General features: G+C 42.8%; 1 protein-coding gene across 6 annotated transcripts in view; it reads right to left on the bottom strand.

The window, feature by feature from the left end:
* Window positions 1–957: 957 nt before the first annotated feature.
* The window catches only part of CD36 (CD36 molecule (CD36 blood group)), a 72163-nt gene continuing 48478 nt past the window's right edge, over window positions 958–24642 (bottom strand). For all 6 annotated transcript variants that reach the window (XM_081879171.1, XM_081879174.1, XM_081879173.1 and 3 more), the window contains 12 exons: window positions 22426–22586; window positions 20232–20376; window positions 18605–18787; window positions 17704–17795; window positions 15898–15944; window positions 11910–11979; window positions 10966–11153; window positions 9528–9646; window positions 7885–7958; window positions 5487–5541; window positions 3708–3872; window positions 958–1532 (listed from right to left, as the gene is read on the bottom strand). In XM_081879171.1, coding sequence (XP_081735297.1) covers window positions 3708–3872; window positions 5487–5541; window positions 7885–7958; window positions 9528–9646; window positions 10966–11153; window positions 11910–11979; window positions 15898–15944; window positions 17704–17795; window positions 18605–18787; window positions 20232–20376; window positions 22426–22586 — 1299 coding nt within the window. In that variant the 3' untranslated portion in view covers window positions 958–1532. The remainder of the gene's footprint in view (window positions 1533–3707; window positions 3873–5486; window positions 5542–7884; window positions 7959–9527; window positions 9647–10965; window positions 11154–11909; window positions 11980–15897; window positions 15945–17703; window positions 17796–18604; window positions 18788–20231; window positions 20377–22425; window positions 22587–24642) is intronic.

The following is a 24642-nucleotide window of genomic DNA, read 5'->3' as shown; positions in this document are numbered from 1 at the left end:
TTTCTGCTGGATATTTTTATTATGCAACTTTCTTATACTTTTAATATCCTGTTTTTATTTTATCTTTGTGATCTACCCAGATCTGTTAGTAGACAACCAAGAGAACTACTGTAAGCAAGCAAATAAAAACTCCATTCTTTATCCTCAGCCCCATCATTTGCAATATGGCAATTGTAGCTGAACCATCACTGGGTTTGTTTTGGGGACCAGACACAAGAGGCCTGCTGCAAGAACCAAAGGCGAATCTAAGTGCAGTGTCCCACTTCTTATAGCAGCCTATGAGATGATGTATGTATATGAAAATGGATGTGGAACACTGAGCTCCCCTACTTTCCCATGTGAAGGTCTGCAGCAGCACAGATGGGGACTCTGAGAGCTAACAGACAGCTAGTCCAATGGATGCCATTTGGATACAGTATATCTGGTGAAGAGAAGTTCACGATATGCTAGAGAGTCTACTTTCCATGGCTGCAACACAGCAACAGGGGATAAATTGGATTCCTTGCACATTTAAAGGTAAACCTACCAAAATCTGCCCTTTCTGAAACAAGACACCAACTGAAACCTTTGAAATAGGCACTTCTTCAGATTTGACAATGCAGTTCTCCAGCCAGGTAATGTGTGCTAAAAGCAAATGTACATCAATATGTGTGTATTAGTGAAACTAACATACATGAATACACAAAATTGCTTTGCAAAAATGTGTTACATTAGGCCAAAATTGCAAACAAAGGTGCTTATTAGGAGGAATTCTCTGGTGAATTTTCACAAGGACTTCTTTTTTAAAAAAATCCACCAGCTGCTGTGGAGATGTGGGTAACTGAACTAAAATGCAGTGGAGGTGAAATGGAGATACTGAAATTAGCAGATTTACCCATCTCCACTTTGGCAGTGAGCAGGAGTGTAGTTGCACATAGACTTGCAAGCGTGGGTACAAAAACAAGGAAATATAGACAGTCTTTTTGACAAACTCTTTACTGAAATCCATATGTTACAATTAATGGTGTTTTACATTTCTCATCTTCTAAAATCACATCTTTGGAGAGAAAAAAAGAGCACAGCTTAATTTTAGAGGCTTCTTCAACTTCTTGAAGATGTGGATGAAAAACAAATGACTGAACATGTTTGAGAGCAAGATTCTGTGCTTTCTGGACACAGTTAAGGCAAAGAACTTCTCTTCCCATTCTTGAATTCCCCAGGTGGGAAGAGACTGTGGCAGCAGCAGCAAGCTGCATAAACGGTAGCACAGGTTTGATGGATGTCTTATAAAAGGCTCATAGAATGCCAGAAAGTCAGATTTAACGATAGTCTCTCTTCAGAACATCTTTGGGGTTCTGGCAGGCAAAGGCACGCACTTCACTCAACACACTGAGGCGGGGCTTCATCCTAAGCTGATTTGCCACATACAAAGCACAGTCCAGCAATGCCATCAGGAAGGTTCATCCGGAAGGTTCATTACCCTCCCTTGCTTAAAGTCTGAAATGACTATTGCCTACATCTGCAGTAGCTTGATACCTGAAGTAGCTTGATACCTGAGAAAAGAAATCACCCCAAGTTAGTTCAGCAGATCCGGGGTATCTGGATCATTTTCTCATGGAAGGCTTTAGCAGACATATCACAGCAGAGATTGTGGTTCTATAATAGAACCATAAAGACCTTTTGATCGTTTATCAGAAGCCTCAGATAGCATCCTTCGCATTGTATTAATTGGGCTAAAGATAGAAACCCGCTTAATGTGAAAAGCAACATTCCTTGGGGAAAGGAGTAACCTTTCTGTAATTTTTTGAAACTTGTATTGCACAGGGCCTTCATACCATAGGCAAACTCTGTTAAGTATGTTTCTGACTTTTGGGGAGAGGACAATGGCTGGATTCTTGCATCATAGTAAATGTTTTCCTATGAATATGCAGATCTCTCCCACATCACTCTTCCCCGATAAAAAGCGAGAGCGAAGACAACAATTCTTGACTAAGCATTACATCTGAATTGGGAATTGTGATCTGAAGCCAATATTTGTTCTTGGCTTGCCATGCATGGGTCATTTGGCACCACAGTCCCCAGGTCAGATGTAACACTAAGCCAAGGGGCGGGGGGGGGGGGCGGGGGTTGCTTCCACTAGCTGCTAGGGAGAAGCATAGCAAAAGTGATCTGCGTATTAACAGTAAACTCCCAGTACGTTTCCAAGCACAATTCAAAGTGCTGGTGTTGACCTTTAAAGCCCTAAATGGCCTCGGCCCAGTATACCTGAAGGAGTGTCTCCTCCCCCATCGTTCTGCCCGGACGCTGAGGTCCAGTGCCGAGGGCCTTCTGGTGGTTCCCTCATTGCGAGAAGCAAATCTACAGGGAACCAGGCAGAGGGCCTTCTCGGTAGTGGCGCCTGCCCTGTGGAACGCCCTCCCATCAGATGTCAAAGCGATAAATAACTACCTGACATTCAGAAGACATCTTAAGGCAGCCCTGTCCAGGGAAGTTTTTAATCTGTGATATTTTAGTGTATTTTTGGTTTTTATGGAAGCCGCCCAGAGTGGCTGGGGAAACCCAGCCAGATGGGCGGGGTACAAATGATAAATTATTATTATTATTATTATTATTATTATTATTATTATTATTATTAAACCATGACTTAGCATGATGTGGAAATTCAGCGACAGAACTATGAATGTCAACACTTCTTATAGGCCAAAGCCTGGAGTGTTGGAGATGGTCCGCCCCACATATATCAGGAGCTGGAGTCGGTGGCTGTTGGTAGTGGTTGAGGGGGCAACACTGCTTGCCCGACTTCCCATCACTGTCATTGCTGTGGCTTACCAGGAGGGGGAGTGGCAAGGCTGGCACAGTGCAAATGCAGTCGTGGATCCGGTGCTCCCACTGGTGCATTTCCACCATGCCAAGCTCACTGCTGCCTCACGCCCAGTGGGTGGGAGGTCAGGAAAGCAGTGCTCCAGGACCAACTACTACTATCTATATTAATGCCTTTCTCATCCTTGGGTCCTTGGATGTTGTTGACTATAACTCCCATCATCACTGGCCATGCTGGCTATGAATGATAGGAGTTGTAGTCCAACAACTTCTAGGGACCAAGGCTAGTCTATATGGATTTCCCGAAGGGAGTGGTGAGGGCAAGAGAGGGGTAGGTTTGGAAGCAACCCATATATCATGTGGAGGCAAAACTTGTGATTTTTACCAGCAAATCCAAATCTGCTTCAGTTTTCCAGCTTCCCATTAATGTAAACTCACTGAAAAACTGCAGCAAATTTGGATTCACTGGTAAAAAAATTATTTCTTGCATTATGTTTTTAAATGTATGCTTATTTAAAGCTGAAATTTAAGAGGATTGTGTGAAGATACACACTAAGCCTTAAGCCACTGCATAAGGATATTGGGAGCCCAAGAGGCCACTGGAAGTTTCATTTCTGAGCACCATCTATGTACAACCCTTCTAAAAAGCTATCTGCTATTGACAGTACAGTTTCATTGGATATACCACCCGGTGTCTGGAATCAGAGTAGCGGCACATTTAATGTTCACCCAAGGTATAGATTTGCTTGATAAAAATCAATACATCTTTTTCCAAGCCTTGCCTTCGACATGTGCAAAATGGTCTCATATACACAGAACTGTGGGTGCCCAATTGCTGTTATTATTTCAGCCAAAGAATCTCAGAAATAATCATCAAAGGAAATCCTGCCAGAGTCCTGTTTCCTTACTTATTTTGATTTCTGCGCTCGGCATACTAAGAACGAGACGAGGAATCCAAGGAACATCACGCTGCCGGCAATGATGAGCACCGCTTCCAACAGATGCAGAAGCTTGATCTTATTGGTCACTTTCTCTCGGAAAAACTCAGCTTTCTTATCATCAATAATGGCCGTCTGGAGGAAGAAGAGGGAGACCAAGAGCAACATTATTCCACACAGAAGTCCACAAGCAGTTTCCTCCCCACATGTGGGAACTGCAATGTCAAGTTATTTCCATCTTGGATCTACGAAAAGGAACCTGCTTACATCCCTGATTACAGCCAGTTCCATTGCATAAAAATAATAATAAATGGAATGGTGAAAGGAGGGGGAGGAACAACAACCAGCTGATTGTCACATCTTCTTTCATAGTGCTACCCAAGACCTGCAAACCTGCTCGTGGCCATCAGGCTTTTATCTGCCCCACACCTGGCATCATGATGGGCAGGTTTGCTCAGTGAATACAGCATTGCAGGACAACTGGGGAGGCTCAGTGGGCCTATACAGACTCATGTACAGACCCAGCCAGGAGTGGGTGCAAGAAGAGAGTCAGGGACTTAAGTGGTTATCCATACAGTGCTCAAAATGTTTAACCAGCACATGCTGCACATAGTACAGTGCAAGATAAATGTCACATTTATCTATCTTCTCGATTGAAGTTATTCCTTTGGGTTTCCAGGAGGCCTCCCATCTGGGCAATGACCCAGACTCACACCTGCTTAGTCAACAAAGTGATGGTCTCAAGGCCACACCCTGGGAACCCAGGTGCTCTATAGCAGCGCTGGCCTTCAGGTGCTCTTGGGACTTCCAGCTAGTATGGCCAAGGGTTAAGGATCATGTCATTCAGCAATTTCTGAAGGGGACCAGATAGATAAGACAGACAGACAAGACAGCTGGGGAAACCAAACACAGAGGAGAAGGCTGTAGTAAACAACTTTAATAGGGCAGCTGGTTTACAACACAAAGCATTCAGAAAAGATGAGCCCCTGAAGGGAAGGGACACCATCCAAGATTGTGCCACTTCAGTTCACCCAATGGTGTTGGGATACGGCAGGTTGGATTGGAGAGGGTTAATGGAGCCAGGATGACTTCAGGCCAGGCATGGCCAAACTTGGCCCTCCAGGTGTTTTGGGGCAAGAATTCCCATCATCCCTGACCACTGGTCTTGTTAGCTAGGGATGATGGGAGCTGTAGTCCCAAAACATCTGGAGGGCCATGTTTGGCCATGCCTGCTTTAGGCATTTCTCATGCAGTGAAGTTTGCAAGGCACACCTTCCATTTGGGAAGCAACAGAAAAGTGGTCCAAGGCGACACTTGAAGATGATGACTCAGACTTATTTTCCCATATATCCAGCCATATTGCAAGCAAGTTTAAGCAGAAAACACAGTAGAAAGAATTTTGGGAAGAGGCTTTACTCTGAGTGAGGCCTCAGAGAGAAACACAGGAGAGTGTCTTTGGGAGCAGCTGCTGCTCCTTTGGAGATCTGAGGGGGAGCAGGTGGATTTGCTGTCGCCAGGGCCTCAGCTGCAAATAACCTCCAATATTAAAAACTAAATTCCACCACTGCTGCACCCATGGAACTCATCAACACTAAAGAAGTAGGACAAGCATAATATATAGATTAACTGTGATAGAAAGAAAGTCTTCAAATCTTGGCCAACATTATTAAAGGGGTAGGAATAGCTAGTCACAACAGTACTTATATAACTAATGAAGAGCAACAGAGAACAACAACAAACAGAATTTACCTCATTCAGCCACAAAATAGGAAAGAGAAATGGCAGCTTGACCTGTTTTAGGGCGCTGCAATAAAACATATGAAAATATAATTAGAATGAAAAAATTGGGCAAAGATCCATAAGTCAGAATAGCATTTATGCAGCAGTTTTTGTTTTGTTTTTATATATATATATATATATATATATATATATATATATATATATATATATATAAAAAATATTTATTAGGGTTTTTTATAAAAGAAATACAAAGATAATAAACAGCATTGCTTTGTTTTAACAAAATTTCATAACTTCTTTGGACTTCCTCACGTCTCCCGCTCCCACTTACATCGTTAATAATTTTTTTCAAGCAAATTATCATCTTATTTGCAAATTTATAACCACTCAATTCAATATAGTGTAACAATTCTCCAACAAATTTTTGTTTCTCTTAATCTCATTTATCGTCAATTTCCGATCCAATTTAGTGATGGCCAATTATTTATAACCAAGCATCCTTATTAACATTCCTCTAAATCATAATATTTTTGTAGATAAATCTTAAATTTCTTCCAATCTTCTTCAATCCTTTCTTCTCCCAGGTCTCGAATTCTGCCAGTCATCTCCGCCAGTTGCATATAGTCCATCAGCTGCATCTGCCATTCTTCCAGTGTGGGTAGATCTTGAGTTTTCCAGTTCTTAGCGATGAGTATCCTTGCTGCCGTTGTTGCATACATAAAGAATGTTCTATCCTTCTTTAACACCTTCTGGCCGACAATACCCAGGAGGAAGGCCTCTGGTTTCTTAGTGAAGGTATACTTAAATACCTTTTTCAGCTCATTATATATCATTTCCCAGAAGACCTTCACTTTAGGGCAGGTCCACCAGAGGTGAAAGAATGTTCCTTCATTTTCTTTACATTTCCAACATTTATTATCAGACAAATGGTATATTTTGGCAAGTTTAACTGGGGTCATGTACCATCTGTATATCATTTTCATTACATTTTCCTTTAAAGCATTACATGCAGTAAAGTTCAGCCCAGTGGTCCACAACCTTTCCCAGTCCTCAAACATAATGTTATGCCCAATATCCTGTGCCCATTTTATCATAGCCGATTTAACCATTTCGTCTTGTGTATTCCATTTCAACAGCAAGTTATACATTCTTGAAAGTACCTTAGCCTTAGGTTCTAACAGCTCTGTTTCCAACTTCGAATGCAGCAGTTTTTGCATGTTCAACAGGAATAAACCTAAAAAGAACTACCTACATCCTGATATGTTCAGATGATCACATCTTATGAAGCAGTCTTTAATAATAATTAAAAGCCCACACACATACCCTTTTCACAGTGTGAGCCATCAAACCGTAAAAACTCTAACCTTAGTGTCCGAGGCTGGTAACCATAGTTCCCTGCTCTGGACAGAAGAGGAGGCTAAGGTTCCAGAGGTTTCTTGGTTTGATTGATTGTGCTGCGAAGGGAGGAGCAAAGGTCCTGTGACCAGGCAAAAGACTCATTCATCTCTCTATTAAACCAAATTATTTGCATACATATATAGCTATGATCATTGGAACCAGCCCAGTATGGGCGGCTAAAGAGAATGATCTGTATTTCCTATTGCATTTTAGACAATATTGTCACTATTGTGTGCTGTCCTAAGGCTAGACCTGAATATTCTTCAAGGTAGCATGGAAGAAAAGAACTATATGACTTGTCACAAATTTCCTCACATTTTTCACCAAGTTAAAACCTAAATAAAGATTCTCCCAAAATTTCACTTCAGCATGTCTGGTGGGAAGCTACAGGTGTCCAGAGCACATGTGATGCTTTTCCTTTGGTTTTCGTCAAAATTATGTTGCATTAAGCAGGAATAGAAGTTCTTTCTGAAGTTTCATCTTCAGCAGAAAACCTAAAGGAGCAGGAGCCAATTTTGTGCCCTTCGGATGTTGCTGGACTCCAACTCCCATCAGCCCCTGCTGCCATCACAGGATGGACGTGCTTTGGTTTGTGTATTGCTTCAGAAAGTGCAACTTCAGCAAGTCTGGCTTTAACTGAAAACTGTATCTGATTTCTCTCCATTCCTATTCAAGCCAATAATATTGACTTGAATACTGTGTATTCTTCAGAAAGGAGCTATGTACCAGGAAACTTCTGTCTTTTTCCTTGTCATCTAAACTCTACGTTAGATTGCAGGGGACCTGGGATAGAGTTGTGTCCAGTTATGTCACACTACATATTCGAATTAACTGTCCAGACATACAATGAGTGATAATTTCTATTGTATCCATAACATGTTGAGGAACAAAGTGTCCAACCCTGAAAATGATCAGGTTGAAGAATGCAGAGGGACTTACAAACCCAACACTGAGAATTTACAGAGAAGCACATGCACTACTTTTTAATTCAATTAAAACAGCAACTTACGTAATTTTTGTAGTAGGCCTCACCAACAAATTGATTTGCAGTCTTTTGGCAAACTGCAGTGTAAACCCTGTGGTCTAAAAAACACAACACAAATAAATATGAAGTGCCATGAACAATTGATGCCGCGGGGGGGGGGGCGGACACTAGTAATTAGCAGCATTAAAATACAGTAACATGTTTTTATTTGGATCCAAAATTAGAGCACTTCCTATTATTAGAGTAGCTGAACAGGAAATGGCCAAAGTTACATGATTTATCTTTAGCTGCAACTAGACATTGGCAATCACAGCACCACTGCAATTTCAGATTTCCCTAGTTGCTCATTTTCCCAATCTTAGGTCTGGTTTTTCACATTTCCACAGCATTTTGAAACTCTCATGAATGTTTGTCAGCATTTATGTGCAAATTTATCCTAATCTACATGTCTGTATGCAATTTCCCCAACTATAATGCGTCCTTAAGATGTTTTTGGCAATATATGCATTGATACGTAGACTTAATTGTCGTATATGCATTTCTGTAGACAATACTTGGCGAGAGAACTGCATTGCAAAAATCTGGAGAAGAGCTATGAAGAATTTTGAAGGAGGGCTGTGTTTCAGTCCACTTTTTCTTTTGGGAAGAGTGAATTCCTAGCGGCAACACCTTGAACAGAGGCTATTTATCATGATTCCACATGAGTTACATCAGAGTAGCTAGGTCCTTGTTTGACCTGAGGGTTATATTCAAACCTCCCAGGGCTAATTGCCCCCAGACCTGCACTCACTTGCTCCCCCCGCCCCGATGCCCCTGTGCAGTGCTGGGTGGGGGAACACAGGCAGTCAATCCCCATCCCATCTGCATTGCTGGCCTGGAAGTGCTGTGATAGGGAGGAGGGTTGTCATGCCTGCTCCAGCTTGCAGGACATGGGCTTGCCCGCCCCACACAAGAGGAGGTGTGCATGAGCCCACAGTGCAAAATTCAGCCCTAAAGTGATGGCAGCCAATTTTAAGACATTTCCCTTTAAGATTTGTATCAGGCTTTTGTTCAATATGGGAAGGATTTTGTGTGCACATCCAATCTCTGGCACTGCCAGTTAGGGCTCGAAATATTCCGCACCTGAAACCATGGAGAGCTGCACACAGGCAGCGTGGTCAAGACTGAGCTAGATGTCTCACTTGGTCTAAAGCAGGTTCCTATGTTCTTTGATATCAAGAAATGGGGCAGGGGAGGCAGGGGAGACCTCTGCCAAGAGTGGAGAATAATTCTCCCTTGTCTCACATGGCTGAAGCAAACTAGGCCCTGCCCAGCTTCAGAAACATCTGGCAACAACAGGTCCCTCAGGGAGCTTTTCCTGAGGCAAACACTCTGGCCACTCTTTCACGAACCCCAAAAGTTAATCCCAAGATCACATGCAGTATCCATAAGTTACAGGCTGCTACTGCACCAGAGCGCTGGTGCCAAGATCCTGTGTGACAAGACAGAAGATACTGAGATCCCACCTCACCCCCTTTGTGGGGCTACATTTAAGTTATGTTTAAGTTATGCATGGAAAGGATATCAGTCTGAGCTCTACTGCAAGCCAAATCCTAGTTTTTCTAAATGACAGAACTGAGGCACTTAGGGAGGGGGAGAGAGCGAAAGGGTACAGTGTGATTACTTACTGGCTCTACATCCAAAAAGGTCATATGCTCAGGTGGATTTGGGTGCAAGCCTTCAACGCCTTGAGCAATTTCTTCACTTGCATAGAGGAAGTGGGGGAGTGTGACATATACAGGTTTTCCTGGGGAGGAAGAGGAGAAAAAACATCAGTACAATCCCACAGCAGTAAGCAAGCAAGATTACTTTCTCCCTTCTCTTTCTAGCACCTAGCATGCTAAAAACCATGCTACTCAGCCTATATGGGGAAAACTACATCTGTTCCAGGGGCCACCACCAAACAGACCCTATGCAGCAGCATGCCAGGGGCTCAGAATGGAACTGAAGGCCATTTTCTTCATGCTTGCAGCTGCCAGAGTGCCAACAGTGGTCAGGTTAATTGGGTAAGAGGTGGAGGGGGCTCAAAGGTATGCAGGTAGTGAGGAAAGAAAAGGCAGAAGTCCTTGAGTTATTCTCATTTTTAAAAACTGAGTTGAAAAAGGATTTTGGACTCACAGTAAGCATTGTGGCAAGTATAATGACATCTCTACTTAAATTGCACAAGATGTTGCATTGTGCAACAGTGACAATTTAGATGTACATTAATTTATACTGTAAAGAAACATGATGCAACCACAGCTAATAAACCTTTGACATGCAACCACAATTCAGGTCTGTTTTGCCTCCACCACACGATCAGATATAAGTTTTGAATGTGTAGTGCCAGTGTAGCTCAGGATGCTAACATGGCTTAACATCAAAAAAAGAAAGACTTTTCAAATTATTTCATTTTCATCTCATTTTTCCTCCAGTGGGAGTCCAGGCACACCTGCAATTCTTATGAGTAATGTTGTACAGGTTGTTGTATACGCAAGCAAAACTTTTACAATGTGGAATTCTGCTCCATGTACACATGCACACACCTATATGTAGATGTATGAATGTGTGTACATTTGAAGTATTAAAAGTTTGTGTACAGTGAATGAAATTTGTTGCATTTTTAAAAATAAAAACAAAACTCTCACAAGTATTTCAGTTCTCTTTTTTCAATGTACCCCATTGTTGAATTTTACTCAGCTTTATATTATAAAGCCTCAATCAAATGTGCCCTTGCAAGTGAGTTCAGATGCAGCCCTTAATAGATTTACTCTTAATAGATCAACTCCATTTTAGCAGTATTGCTATAGAGAAAGGGCTGTTGGTTCCCTTTTGAATCTAATGGGACAACTTAAGACATGACTTAAGCGCCAATGAAATCAGTGAGAACTCAGTGCAAGTAACATAATTTGGACCCAATACAGAGCCTTGCCCCTGGTGCCTCCGTTCTCACCAAAGAGCTGTTAGTTGGACAGCAGAGGGCACAGCCTATGGCAGCACCACTTCCCAAGTTCATATTGTCCAGAGCTCCAAATCTTTATATTAACCACTCCAGTAGCTTGCTCATCTCAAATTGCAGGCAGATACCTTGTTTGCAAGAACTGATGTCCAGTGCCCCAGCTAATGTGCAATTCTGGGATATCTCTTTCTCTGTGCAGAAGCAGATGTTGTCAGGATTGACAAGAGGAGATGCAAAAGCACCTGGAGGGACAACGAAGCGATAGAGTGGGATGTCCTTCACAGTCTGTTCACTGTCAAAGTTGCTGTAGATGGATCTGGATATGAAATGGGACAGGAAGGTAGTGTCTTAATTTAGGAGCAAACATACAGGCACCTGTAATTTCATAATTTCTTTTATCCTAATCTGCTATCCATATACTTCCCATACATTTGGTGGCTATCTGCAAAATTAAAATACGAGCCAGAGATTTCAACCTGCCCATTATTTTCAAGCTGTGCCCATTACTTTCAGTGTGTTTTCAACACCTCTCCAAAAGCATGAGGTGACCAAAACAAGCCTAAACACATTTGAAGAGCTAATTTAAATTTGCAACCCTTATGGATGATTTTCCTCCTGGGAAGGCCTGAAGAAATATTGCTTCAGTAGTACTACCTCACAGCAGTTTTTTATACAGTGGGACCAAAAATTTGATGGGCTGCCATGAAAAATAACTGGTAAAAAAAATGGTACCAAAAGAGTTAACACACTAGTTTTCCATAAGGGTAAATAGTAACTTTGGGGGACAGTTTCTATTTGCAAATAGTACTGTAGTTGTGTGGTTTGGGGCATTCTGTGCCTGCCTTTAACTTAAAAAAATGTGGAAGAATTTGGTCATTGATCTCTCATGTGATGCCCAAATTTGGCCCAAACAATCCAGAAGCTTTGCCAGATCAATGTTGTTGGTTCTCTTCAATGTTACCCCAGGCTGACTATAAGCCAGATTTTTTTAATATAAAAAACAAAAACAAACTTTTAATCATTATATTCTTCCTAACTCAAGCATAGAAAAGGACTTTATGATGGTCTTTACCTGCAAATATCAGAAGAAAATAAGTCAAGTCTTGCAGTCTTTTGGACAAAAGGGGGAAAGGAAGCCCCATCTGCAAATAAAATGAGAAATATCATATAAATTCCCAGCTTGCGCTCAGGTTTGCACAACACACATGTAAGTGCAAAACTCAGCTGCCAGTTCACTTGTGTTCATCTATCTCATCTGGCCAATTTTCGCAACTGGATTAAGAGACACTGCAGACAGACATTTCAGAGGAAGGCAAGAAAAACATACATCTGACATCTTCCCAAGGCTTTTAACATTAGAGTGCAAGATCTGAAGCTTTTTAATGGTACTTGTAAAAATATTGTCTGAGTTAATTTGGAAACCACCCATTGGTTGACCTGAAGCCAAGATACAAAAAGTCATCTAAGGTTACACAGAGTCCATGGCAAAGAAGAAACCATTCCTTGGATTTAAACAAACACCACCCACATCTTGTTGACTAGCAAGTGAGGCTGATTCCACATCTCAGCTATCCCAGATATCAGGGAAGCAGGATAATGAACAGACCAGTTTGCATGTTATTGTAATGATTAGGGGTGACAGATATTTTCTTATTTTTCTACTTCACTGCCTGGGGGGGGGGGCAGGAGGGGAGACATCCAATGACTGGAGACATGGATCATAAAAAGTAGGCGAGATACATTCTGTCCACATAGGTAGGATCTTTTTAATAATTTAAATGGGTTTGTGCTCTCCAGATATTGTGGACCACAGCTCCCATCATCCCAGGCTATCGCCATGCTGGCTGGCCAACATCTGAAGGTTACCATGACTACCTCTTGTTTAAATATGAGCACACATCCCAGCAAAACTGCAGCGCTTACTGCTAAAAATGCTGACCAGCCTGCTTTTGTGTATGGCACTGGGCTATTGTTCAAAACTCCCAATGACAAAATGGTGAAAGGAGTGCAGAGGTATGTGTTGGCTATTTGCAGTATGGTAGCGCTGCAGAGAGCTTGCTGGGGAGACCATGAATTAAAAGGGGACTCAAAAATAACTTAAACAAGGTTTTAATAAGAAAAACAAAAACTCCATTTACACTGAATACATCAACAACCATGACCCAACCACCAACCCATCCCCCCGGGTTATGGGAGAGCTAGGTGCTGCTCCTTATATACTACACCCAATTGATGACACAGCTTAATCAATGCAACTCAGCAGCACCTGCTATGTTTCACAGCTGTAAAGCTGGGTCTCGTTATTTGCTCTGGCCCTTGCTCTGGCCCCTTAAAGACATACACATTGGGTGGAACAATGATGAACCTTTACATTTAAAGAAACTATTCAACAGTATGTTGTCACTGTTTTTCTCACCAGCTGTTTAAAAATATCAAGCTTTGGTCTGCAAATCCTGAGGGCCTGAAGGAACAATCAGACTTCCCTCAGGTCCTCTCCCAGGGGATTTAAACAGTCCCCGACACCCAGCTCTTCTGTGTCAGATCAACCCACGCACCCACTCCATTAATTTCGTATTTCACTTAATGAATTGGCCTTGCTATGGGTGGTGCGGTCGCCATATTAGCGGGGCCAGGTAGGAATTTGTCTATAGCAATCATCACAACTTTGGTGGTTTAGGCACTGGGTAACTTTAGTCCTGGTTGGAGGAGAGGTTGTACCCTCGCTCCCCCCCAAAAAAATAGGGTATCCTGATAAAGGGATCAGTGAAGGAGTTGCTTCTGTCCATATGCCCTAACAGGGTCTTTGGGCCTCAGCAGCGATCCTTGTGGGGATCCCTCTGTTTGATGTAAGTCATAGGAACTCCCACTATTGGGTTGACCCTGATGTCATTTCTGGCAGGCGGGTGGGAAATAAATGGTTACCCATTGCCTATCCCAAGTCTCTTGATCTGTAGTCAATACAATTGTGGCCTGACTTCAACTCTTGTGTCTTTTACTGGCATTTTATTTGAGGGGAAAGTGCGCGTAAATAGTCACAGGATAGGAACTAAAAAGACCTGTGGTAAGAGAACTCGCAACCTCCTGGTATGTGTTTAAGAAAAGCAAGTTAAGAGTGCTTGGGAATTATTCACTGAGCACAGCTACCAATTTCAAATGGTAACACCATGCAGAATGACAGAAGGGACTGTGCTACCTTCTTACCACCCAAAGCCACCCTTATTGTAGGATATAGGGAGAGCGACAGCAATTGCTCATATCTGCAAACGTTTCCAGTCATGCTATTTAGTGGCTTAAAAATAGACCGCGCCTTGAGGAGGGAAATCAAACGTGCACCGACAAAATTGGAGGAAAGACTATCATGACCCAACATGCACCTACAGGAAAACAATCTACAGTAGAATAAGAAAACTGATGTCACCTGATAATGCTAGGTTAATTTATTGGTGCCAATCCAAGGACTAAGGCTGGGTAGTTTAGAAACCCCAAATAGGTGGAGTTCAGCCAAGTAGAAATTTCATAAGCATTCCTAGATGACTCATTCCTTTAAGTGAATGGGACTTTACTACCTCATTGAACTAGACTTGTGGGTACTTGTTTGACTGGAGCATTAACAACTCATAATTGGTGCCAATAGTAAGAACAATTACCATTCTCTAGGTCAGAAGTACTCTGAACCAATTCCAAGGGTAAGTAGTGTTCCTGTTTGTGATTGTTGAAATAAATGAGCTGCAGAGGTAGCACCAGCTTTTTTGATCACATCTAAATCTGAATGTGATTTCACAGCAGAGCTATGGCTGCCAGCCCCATGGCATAAGGAGCACTATCTCCATTGACTCATAACAAACACACACTCCTTCAATTCCCACAGGCTTCCATGGCCTGCAGGGAACACACAGCCAGTGCATCTGGCTGAAGGACAAACACAGCGCACAGGAGCTCCCAAGAGATGGTGCTGCAATAAAATCTCAAAAAGTGTGTTTATTGGCACTTGTCTGCTTTTAGCTTAGTTGTCTTGTTGCTCCATTTTTCTCTATCCCTCTCCCCCACCAAGAAGACATCCTAGAGGTGAGGCATGTAGGATAGGAGGCATCACCAGGCATCTAAGGTACAAACATCATCAACCTCCCGTGTTCGCAGTGCATTTCTGCACGTAATAGGAGAACAGCAGCAGCCAAAACAGGGAGGAAGAGACAAGCTTAAGCAAAGTAATGATTCTCTTAGCAGAGTGGCTCCTGCCCAGGAAGACCTTTCAAAGCTTTCACCCCAGGCCTTGTGTACTACTTAATATTATTTGTTATATTTTTCCTACTTGCCCTGCACCAGAGGGTCTCAGGGCAGGACACAGCACATTAGGGACTCAGCTACACAGCTGCAAATAAAACATTTTAAAGGTGCTGTAATGTACAATATACAAATGTGACACTAGAAGGCGACAGTGAGCTGTGCAAGATTCAATGTATTTTTAAAATGTCTCAAAATAAAACATTTTCACAGCATTTTTTATGTGTGTGTAGTTTCCACCAAAAACACAACGCAAACAGCCGTGCAGAATACAAATTAAAAAGCCCTTCTCATACAGTTGTTTGTTTTCTGTGCTCATCAATGCACTCGAATTGGTCACCAGGGGAAGGCCCTACCAGCACTAATTTTTGTGCCTCTAAATCCAAAGTTGTAGAAGAGCCCTCCTGTGTCCCCCCCCCCACCGCCCATGGCCTTATTTTCAAGCAAACCTCTTCAGGGTGCGGAGCATCAGTTTGTCATGCACAGCACTGTGAGAACAGGCAGATCTGCTGTTCCACCTTCTATCTACAGAGATCCGCAGTGCAGCCCACAAACAACCCCATGGATATGACAAGGCATTTGCAGGACAGAGTCTTTCTTTGCAAGGTGCATGACATGTAGGAATGTGTTTGGTGGCAACCTGGGACAGACCCATATCGAAGAACCATTAAGTGTACTGACAATGCAGAACACTTGTGCTCTTATCCCTCTGGCTCAAGATTTTTAGTAAGAAATTGGTCCTAAATGTCAGTAGTTTACACCCACCCACACTTACTTACCTGTGCCGTTGATCATAGCACAACCTCCAGCCCAGTATGAAAGGGTGCTTTAAAAGGAAAAAAAGTGGGATGATACAGGTCAGGTGACAGAACTTCAAAGAAAGATCCATTTTGCTATACATTTTTCTATATTAATATAGGAGTTTGATTCATGCCACAGTGCCTTCTTTCTAGAAGGATTCTCTGACGCAATCCAAGGCCGGATTCAATTATGCAGTTTCCTAACCCAGAGTCTAGGGCTGCTACAGGATTCACAAGCCTGGCTTACACTGGCAGGTGTCAGCCATGTCAAGCATGGACAACCCGTGTCATGCCTCAGGCACAGCTAAATGGAAAGGAGCCGTGCATGTTGGAGAGCTCAGTCAGTGAGATGCTTAATCTCAGGGTCGTGGGTTTGAGCCCCACATTGGACAAAAGATTTCTGCATATAAAATAATATATATAATATAATTTATTATTTATACCCCGCCCATCTGGCTGGGTTTCCCCAGCCACTCTGGGTGGCATCCAACAGAATATTAAAATACAATAGTCTATTAAGCATTAAAAGCTTCCCTAAATATATATAATATAATTTATTATTGCAGGGGGTTGGACCTGATGGTCCCCATGGTCCCTTCCAACTCTACAGTTCTAGGATTCTATGGCATACTCGCAAGAAGGTACATATGCCAGAGCCTTATCATTTGGAGGCTGGGTTTACATCTTACTTGTTAGTGAGGGAAGCCACTTCAAGGCGATTATTTCCCCATTGCCCTCTACACTACTTGCTCTTTCAAGAACTGTGAAACCAGCCTAAGCGAAACATTTAACAAAACAGAACTGCCCAAACCAGTGCATTAGAAGGGTGGGTGCTGTGCTAGGTGAAGCATTGCTATATATATACACATTGCATTTGAAGGACCTGCTTCTATGAGCCAAAGGTAGGAATGGCTTTGAAGGTCTACAAAACTCACCTCTGTCAAGAACACTAGTGTAAAAATCAAGGCTTGGCTTTAGTGTGCTGTTGATCGACAAAATTAAAATTAAAATCTCATCTGTATCCCTCCCTCCAAAAAAAGAACTGAGGAAGGCATACATAGGACATTTGATTTTATATTTAAAACCATCTTGTGAGGTAGCCTATGGTGAGAAGAAGTGATCCCCTTAAAGTTAATTTTTGCACCAGAACCTTGGTGGTAGCAAGTTTTATTCTCCTCCATAGCTTCAAGGCAGGGAGGCATATGGACCCAATGACAATCATCTTGGCCCTGTGTCTGCTCATAAAGCCAGCAGAATATATTTATCCCAAACAAGTGTTGTCAAACACATCTCTGCAATAGAGTAGTTTCAAGCCTAGCAATCTCCCGTGTTCCAGCTTTCTGCACTGAAATAACAATCTGAGAAGAACCTGCTGGATCTGGCCAAAGGTCAGCATCCTGTTCTCCCAACCAGGTGCCCACGGGAAGCCTGAAAGAAGGACTTGGGGCACAACAGCACCCTCCCCGCAAGGGCCACTCAGAAGCATCCTGCCTCCAACAGTCGAGGGAGGACATAGCTTTACCCCCAATGTCCAAGCCTCTTTCAAAGCCACCCAAATTGGTGGCCATCACTGCCTCCTGGGGGAGGAAATTCCATATTTCAACCATGTGCTGTGTGAGAAAGTCCTTTATTCTATCCTGAATTTTCTAACAGGTGGCTGTAAAAGCATGCAGAGACATGGAAGTTTGCAACAGCAAAGTGAGAAAGGATCCAAAGTACATGATTACTGGATCTTTTACAAAGCATTGAAAAAAAATCTATGCACATTTTTCAGATATACATTACGTTTTGTCTTTATAAGTCTCGATGAGTGCCGTCTTGCTTGTGTCATTTTTCCCATTGTGGATTCTATAAAGGCCGTCCAGTGTCTCATTATACTTGAGAGAGGAGAGAAAATACACAATTTTCAGTACAAACGGGTTTGATAATGAATGTAAATCCCAGGGTTCTTTTCTATGTTCAAATAAATGTACACCATTCCTCATTTCATGCTTCTTAGCAATCAATTTATTTCTCTTACACATTTTTGCATGCAGACATACCATTCTAAGGCATGGATTTGCCAAAACTGAAGGCAAGAAAAGTAGATCTATCAGCAATATATCTATTTAAAATGGGTTAGACACCACCAAGAATTTGCATCTTTTAAAAATAACCCAAAGTAAGATACTGAAATACTAATGTTCAATTTAAAGCCTCAGTCAACAGGATGACACAGAAATGAAAATCACTCTATTCATTTCTCAAGGGTGGGCACCTGCTCCTTTTGCATCAGAATTAGCCAGTGGGGTGGACTTTAGATGGTGCCAGACTACAACTCCCAACATGCTGGCCGAGGCTGATGGGAAGTGTGGTCTGGAGAGGCCAGGCTGGGTACATGATCACTGTTTAGTCCAGCGGGGGTGGACTGAGGCAACATGGTGGACTGTGGAAAGACAATCTTTGCCGCTGCCCCCAGCAATGGCGGAACAAGGCCCTAAGGAGCAGGTTTGCTACTTTAAGGCTGAGAAAGAGCAAGCTCAGCCGAGGACGACACAGCTGAGTTGTTTCACACTCCCCTCCCCTTCTTCGACCCTACCCTCTCCTTTTCCCCAGCCTGGTTGTCAGATCTGATTTCTAAGGGCCTTTCCATTCTCCCCCAGCACCAAGACAAGTGGTTTATTTCCCTTTTGGGACACATACGTACAGGAAGGAATACGCCAACAACCCTTTCAACTCCTGGAAGTGGAATTTTCTTCAAGAAAGGATCTTCATAGCCCCAGAGTATTTCTTTCACAGTTCTGTTTTGAAGGAAGTGGGACTTCGATGACTTCACCCAAATGTCCAACAACGCTTGTATGAAGCCACTTTGATACAAAGCAGGTGCAGCCTGAGACAAACACAAACACATATACAGTCATCCCTCAGGTTGAATATACTTCATGTTGAGCACGTTCAAGTTGCGCTCCGTAGCAACCCGGAAGTAATGGAGCATTAAAATCTGCGTTTCTGCGTTTCACCGCTCATGCATGCGTAGATGCTCAAAATGATGTCGCGCACATGCGCAGAAGCAGCGAATCACAACCCGTGCTTGCGCAGACGTGCCGTCGCTAGTTACGTTTGCTTCTGGAGGCAAACGGGGCTCCGGAACGGATCCCGTTCGCATCCCGAGGTACCACTGTATTCCCTCTGACTAACCTACTTGCATTCAGGTTGCGACCAAGATGCCTCCCCTCTTTTTTTGGGGGGGAGGCTGCAATAACCCAGCCAGAGACCAGGCAATGAAAACTTTTGAACATTAGTGAATAGCATTATGGTTGATTGGAATCAGAGCAGTGGCATGGTTCAAGTTTTGGTGCACTCTGCTGTATTTCATTTTGGAAGGAAATCTTGAAGCATTCCCCAATGTTTTAAAAGCCCACCATGTACAAAAAGAACTAGAAACCCGCCCTAGTCTTCTAGGGGAAAAAAATGTCTGGATTTTTAAACACACACACAAATCGAAGATCCTTCCAACTTCTGATTATACAATGAATCTAATTGCTTGACATGATTTCATGCTATTAAGTATGACAGAATATGGTGGATGTCTGAGATAATTTCAAGCCCTTCACATAACTATATTCACCTAATCATCAATAACTATGCAGCTTTAACATCAGTTCACAAAGAAAAGTAGTCTCATTAGATCAAGATCACCACCAGATCTCTAACCTCAAATTCTAATCTGGGAAAATGAAAGCTATTCCCAGCCCTACCTGCTTTAGCAGTCAACTCTGGAAGAAATTAGCGCTACTGTGGTGCAATCAGAGGGTTTAAGAAGGGTGAAACACTCTTCCCATATAAAGAAACAAACAATTCAAATTGATGCAAACATGCAGTGTATCGCTCTACAAATCAGGCCCCAAGGGGGTTTGGCAATGTGCTTTTCTTAAGAGCTCCAGTCTCAGTAGGGCTGGATGGCTCTGGAGATGCCTCACTCTGGCACTAATTGGCACCATTGTTAGTAGCCTTGTCATAGAAGCCAAGTATAGGCTGGACAAGGGATTTGCGAATGGTTCTCCATCCCCAGCGGCTAAGGCAAAGAAGGCTCAAGCAGCAGAGTATGGCTACAATCACGCAAACTCCACACAGTGCCTTTTCTGTGGTGGAAAAAGAAAACAAAAAGACAACCACTCTATTTCTAAACTGATTTAATTTTGTAGCTGGAGGACAATTTTTGTCCTCATTACTCAACCTGTGCATTTGGAAAGATGCATGTGTGAGAAAAAGGTAATCTGAAGATGAGAAAGTTTTAATATTACATAATTAGGTAATTTGTCTGGCTTACGTACCACAACGGCAAGGTTGACTATTGTGAAAGTGTCGTTTTCTGGCCCAACTGAGAGATCAGGCTGAAAGAGAGCAATATTTGGCTGGTAGAAAGACACTGTGGAGTCGTCATGTTGAGTGATGTTTTCTTTCGGCAAATAGCGCACCCTTAGAAATCAAAGAAGAAATTTAACTGCAAAAGCTGAATTGAAAGAATGCCAATTTAGCACCAGCCAGCTGAATCAGCATTTCTTCCCAGTGCCAGAGCATTCCCTCCACCCAAACACTCTTAACATCTTTAGGGTTCCTTTGGGTATAAGTTTGCATCGCAGTGCTTTGTTCAAAAAATATATAGGTGGTATCCAACTAAGTTTTACTCCAAATAGACCCACTGAAAGTAATGAACATGACTTATTTTTATTATTCATTACTGATTTATTTCAATGAGTCTGCTCTGAGTTAAACTTAGTTGAATACCACCTTATGACAACACAGACATCACCTCCAAAAAGTGTTCCTATGCTTTATTTTTATTCTTACCCCGTTACGGTAAAGAACCTTTGTTACAAGTGGGGAGCAGCAGGCAGTGAGAAAATAAAGCCGAGCAATGCATATTTAAGGCTGCATTAAATTTGCCCTCATAATGAGTTTTATATAGTAATCCTGAACATGTATCTGTGCAAAAATCCAGCTCAAGTCAATACTTTCAGAAGAGTTCCCCCAAAATTTTTTACATAAGAGCAGAAGAGGCTGCTGGATCAGGCCAGTGGCTCATCTAGGCCAGCATTCTGCACTCACAGGAGCCAACCAGGTGTCTGTGGGATACCAGGGAGCACAACATGAGCACAAGGGCCCTCTCCCCTCCTGTCGTTTCCAGCAACTGGTATTCAACAGCATTGCTGTAGAGCCCAGGCATCTTGGCTAGTAGCCATCAATAGTCCTCTCCTCCAGGAATTTGAATAATCCTCTTTCAAAGCCATCCAAGTTGGTGGCCATCACTGCCTCCTGGGGGAAGAGGGTCCATAATTTATGCGCTGCGGGAAGAAGTCCTTTCTTTTACCTATTCTAAGTCACAGGTTGGGTGCAGGCTTTTTGTTGTTCTGAGGTGGTGGAGGGGTGCTACACTTGTTTTACTTTACAAATCATCTCTTCAGTGACCTGAACTGTTCAGCCTTCCCAGCCACGTGCACCTCCTGCAACCTCCCCAGTGACATCAGTCAGTCTGTCCCATAAGCAGGGGGAAGGCAGAGGTGCCAGCTACTGTGCACCTGACTGCTGGGCTTCGTTATTATTGTTATTATTATTTTTAAAGTGAAGATGAAGGTTTGTTCTCCTTCAAAACAAAGATGAAAATAGTGCAATGGAGGTTGGTGGCCAAACTCAGTTTCCCCAACTAAAGCTCAGGGAAGGCAACAAAAAGTAGTTCCTCTCATTGAGATTAAAAATAAATAAATCAGGAAATGAAGGCTGCTTGGGAGTCTGAATGAGTGTTTAATAGAAAGATAGCCACCTCACAAAGACAGGGTAAACTCAGTCCTGAACCCAGCAATGATTACCGTATTTTTCGCTCCATAAGACGCACCTAGTTTTGGGAGGAGGAAAACAAGAAAAAAAATATTCTGAATCCCAGAAGCCAGAACAGCAAGAGGGATCTGGCTTCTGGGATAGCCTCTGGCTGTTCTGGCTTCTGGGATAGCTGCGCCAAGCCTCTCCCGGGTAGCGGGATGAAGACTCCCCCTGCCTGAAGAGGCTGCACGTGGCTAAGGCAGAAGCTAGGAGAGGCGTTTCGCTGAAGGGGCGCTGCACAGCTCTCCCTCTCTGCGCAGTGCCTCTCCTTTGCAGGAACTGCACAGCGCCCCTTCAGCCAAGCGGGAGGAGGAACAGAAGGGGCTCCGTTCCTCCTCCCACTTTGCTGAAGGGGCGCTGCACAGCTCTCCCTCTCTGCGCAGTGCCATTCGCTACATAAGATGCACTCACATTTCCCCTTACTTTTTAGGAGGAAAAATGCATCTTATGGAGCAAAAAATACGGTATTAGGAAAAACACAGGGTGTGGGGGGGTGACTCATTTTTCACAGAAGACTTTTGTGTAATTGGAGAAGAGGTTTTTGGCACAACACTAGAACCAGCAGATTTGGAATAATCAGGTCTGCCCACTAACCCACCCTCAAAAAAGAACAGAAGGAGACACACATTTAACACAAAAAACCTTGCCTACCTGTAAGTGTAAGGCCCTTTCTGCTTGAGTATTGGATGTGATCCATTTTCCATCACTTCTTTTGGGTTTTGCACATCAAAGAACCAAAATTGCCTATAGACTGGACTCCCGGGTACAAGCCAGTTCTCATATGCAATTGTACCATTTTCAATGACTGTTTCCTGGAAGAAGAAAAGAACAAGGAGAAAAGGAGGAGTGTTGTGTGCTGTGCTCCCTCCAATCAGGCTAATACAGTAGTGTGAACCTTCATACATTTCAACCTGATATAAAAAAAAGTTACTTTAAAAAAAAAAAAAGACACAAGAATTTGGAAAATACATTATAAAAGTAGATTATAATTGCTCAAACTAATAATTGATAAATACAGCTTAGGAAACATTTTAACTAAGTGCTCCATTTATCAGTGCAGATTTAAACTCTGTTCCTTTTTATTCCAGGTCAATATGTAGGTGTGAGAAGGGAAGAAAGGGCAGGGGGAGCTTCTAGTGAAGTCAAGAGAAACTATTTCAACTACTGTACTGCATTAAGGAATAGTGGCCTTAAAATTATCTTATTTGACATGCAGTAGGAGTTGTGGTGGTTCTAGCAAGATTCTCCTTCAACATTTCCTAAAATAGTGCTCATCAATTATAAATAGCTGTTCTAGGACTGGTCTTTCCCAAATCAGAGAAACACACTTTGTCAGGATAATCCTGCAAGTTAAGAGAATAATAAGAATTGCGTGTTGAGGTCCCCAATCCACCCCCCAAAATAACTCACAACGGACACGTAATTTTTTGTTTAAGATTTTTGGCATGATTTTGGCCACAACTTTATTAAAATACAAACTGTGAGTGGTTGTTTAGGCATTGGTTAAGACTATCTGTCCCCCTGCCTGGGGACAGAACTGACTTCCGGGCACCACCGAAAGACAGTGCGGGGGAAAGCAAGTCGGGGAAGAATTGGAGCTGAGACACAGACCCTCAACTCTCACCCGCCTGCTCCCCGAAGGCTTGCCGGCCCTAGTCCCATTCCAGGGATTGGACGAAAAGATGGCAAGCCCCAGGATTCCTTTAACGGAATTCCCTTTCCGCAGCAACCATGGAGGGGCAGGCCCAGCCTATCCTAACCCCTCCATGGAGGGGCAGGCCCAGCCTATCCTAACCCCTCCTCCACCAGATTTATAACCAATGCCTAACCACAACCTTACAAGTTGTGACGATTTGCTACGCAGTAGGCAAAAACCACCCAGCCAGCCAATTTGCCAGGTGGAAAAATTCCTACCAGGCCCCTGCTCAAAGGCAGACGACCCCATGACAGGCATAGCAAGGTCAACGCAACAACCCCTTATTCTAGGGCGGGTGGGCGGGTGATCCGTTGCAAGCAGCAAAAGAGAAAGTACAAGGCTGCATGCAAAGTATTTAAACCTTTTACCCCTCCCACCAAAATTGCAACAGAACTTTTCCCCCAGCAACTCGGCAATCCAATAAATGCCCCCTGGCCATCCTGGAGAACTTACCCAGCAACAAAGGGGTGGCTCAGTAGACCCCACCGCAACACGTGCTCTCCCTGAAGGAGAACACGCTTTACTGAAGACGCTGAACTAGTAATGTACAGATATTGATACAAAATCTCATTTGAAAAAAAAGAAAGTGAAAACTTAAATCCACGATTTTCGAAGTAGACTTTAGCACATTGCCTGAAAGTTGATTAGACCTAATTTCTAAATTAGAAGAAGAAAATAGCAGATCAGAATCTTCTGTGCAGACAGAAGGGCTAATACAATCAACCCCCCAAGGCTTTGGCCTTAGCATTTTTAAAGTGATATTAAATACATAACTTTGGCGATACTCATCTTGCCTCTTGGCTTCACTACTCAAGTGACAACTGAAGCATGGAGATAGGATAAACTATCATTAATTCTATAATTTATTCATTTTAACAACTGAAGCAGTTCATTCACTTTCATTTCCCATTTAATTCAATGGACACCCCACCAATCTTCTGTCGCTTATAACTTTTGTATTTTAGATCCCATGAAATTCGGGTCAAACTATTACCCTTCCGAAGGATCAAACCTGCAAAATTTCACTCCTATTTTATATCTATTCACTGCTCCCCCTCCTGCCACCATCTTTTCTGACCTGTATATAGCTGGTTTCATTTCTTCATCCCAATAGAAAAATCGGTTTCCATTCAGAACTCATTTGTCTGAACTACCATTATTTTTTTAAAAAA

Source organism: Podarcis erhardii (genome assembly GCF_964252035.2).
Source record: "Podarcis erhardii genome assembly, chromosome: 10".
NCBI classification, from domain to species: Eukaryota; Metazoa; Chordata; class Lepidosauria; order Squamata; family Lacertidae; genus Podarcis; species Podarcis erhardii.
This window is presented reverse-complemented; position numbering and strand designations above follow the sequence as displayed.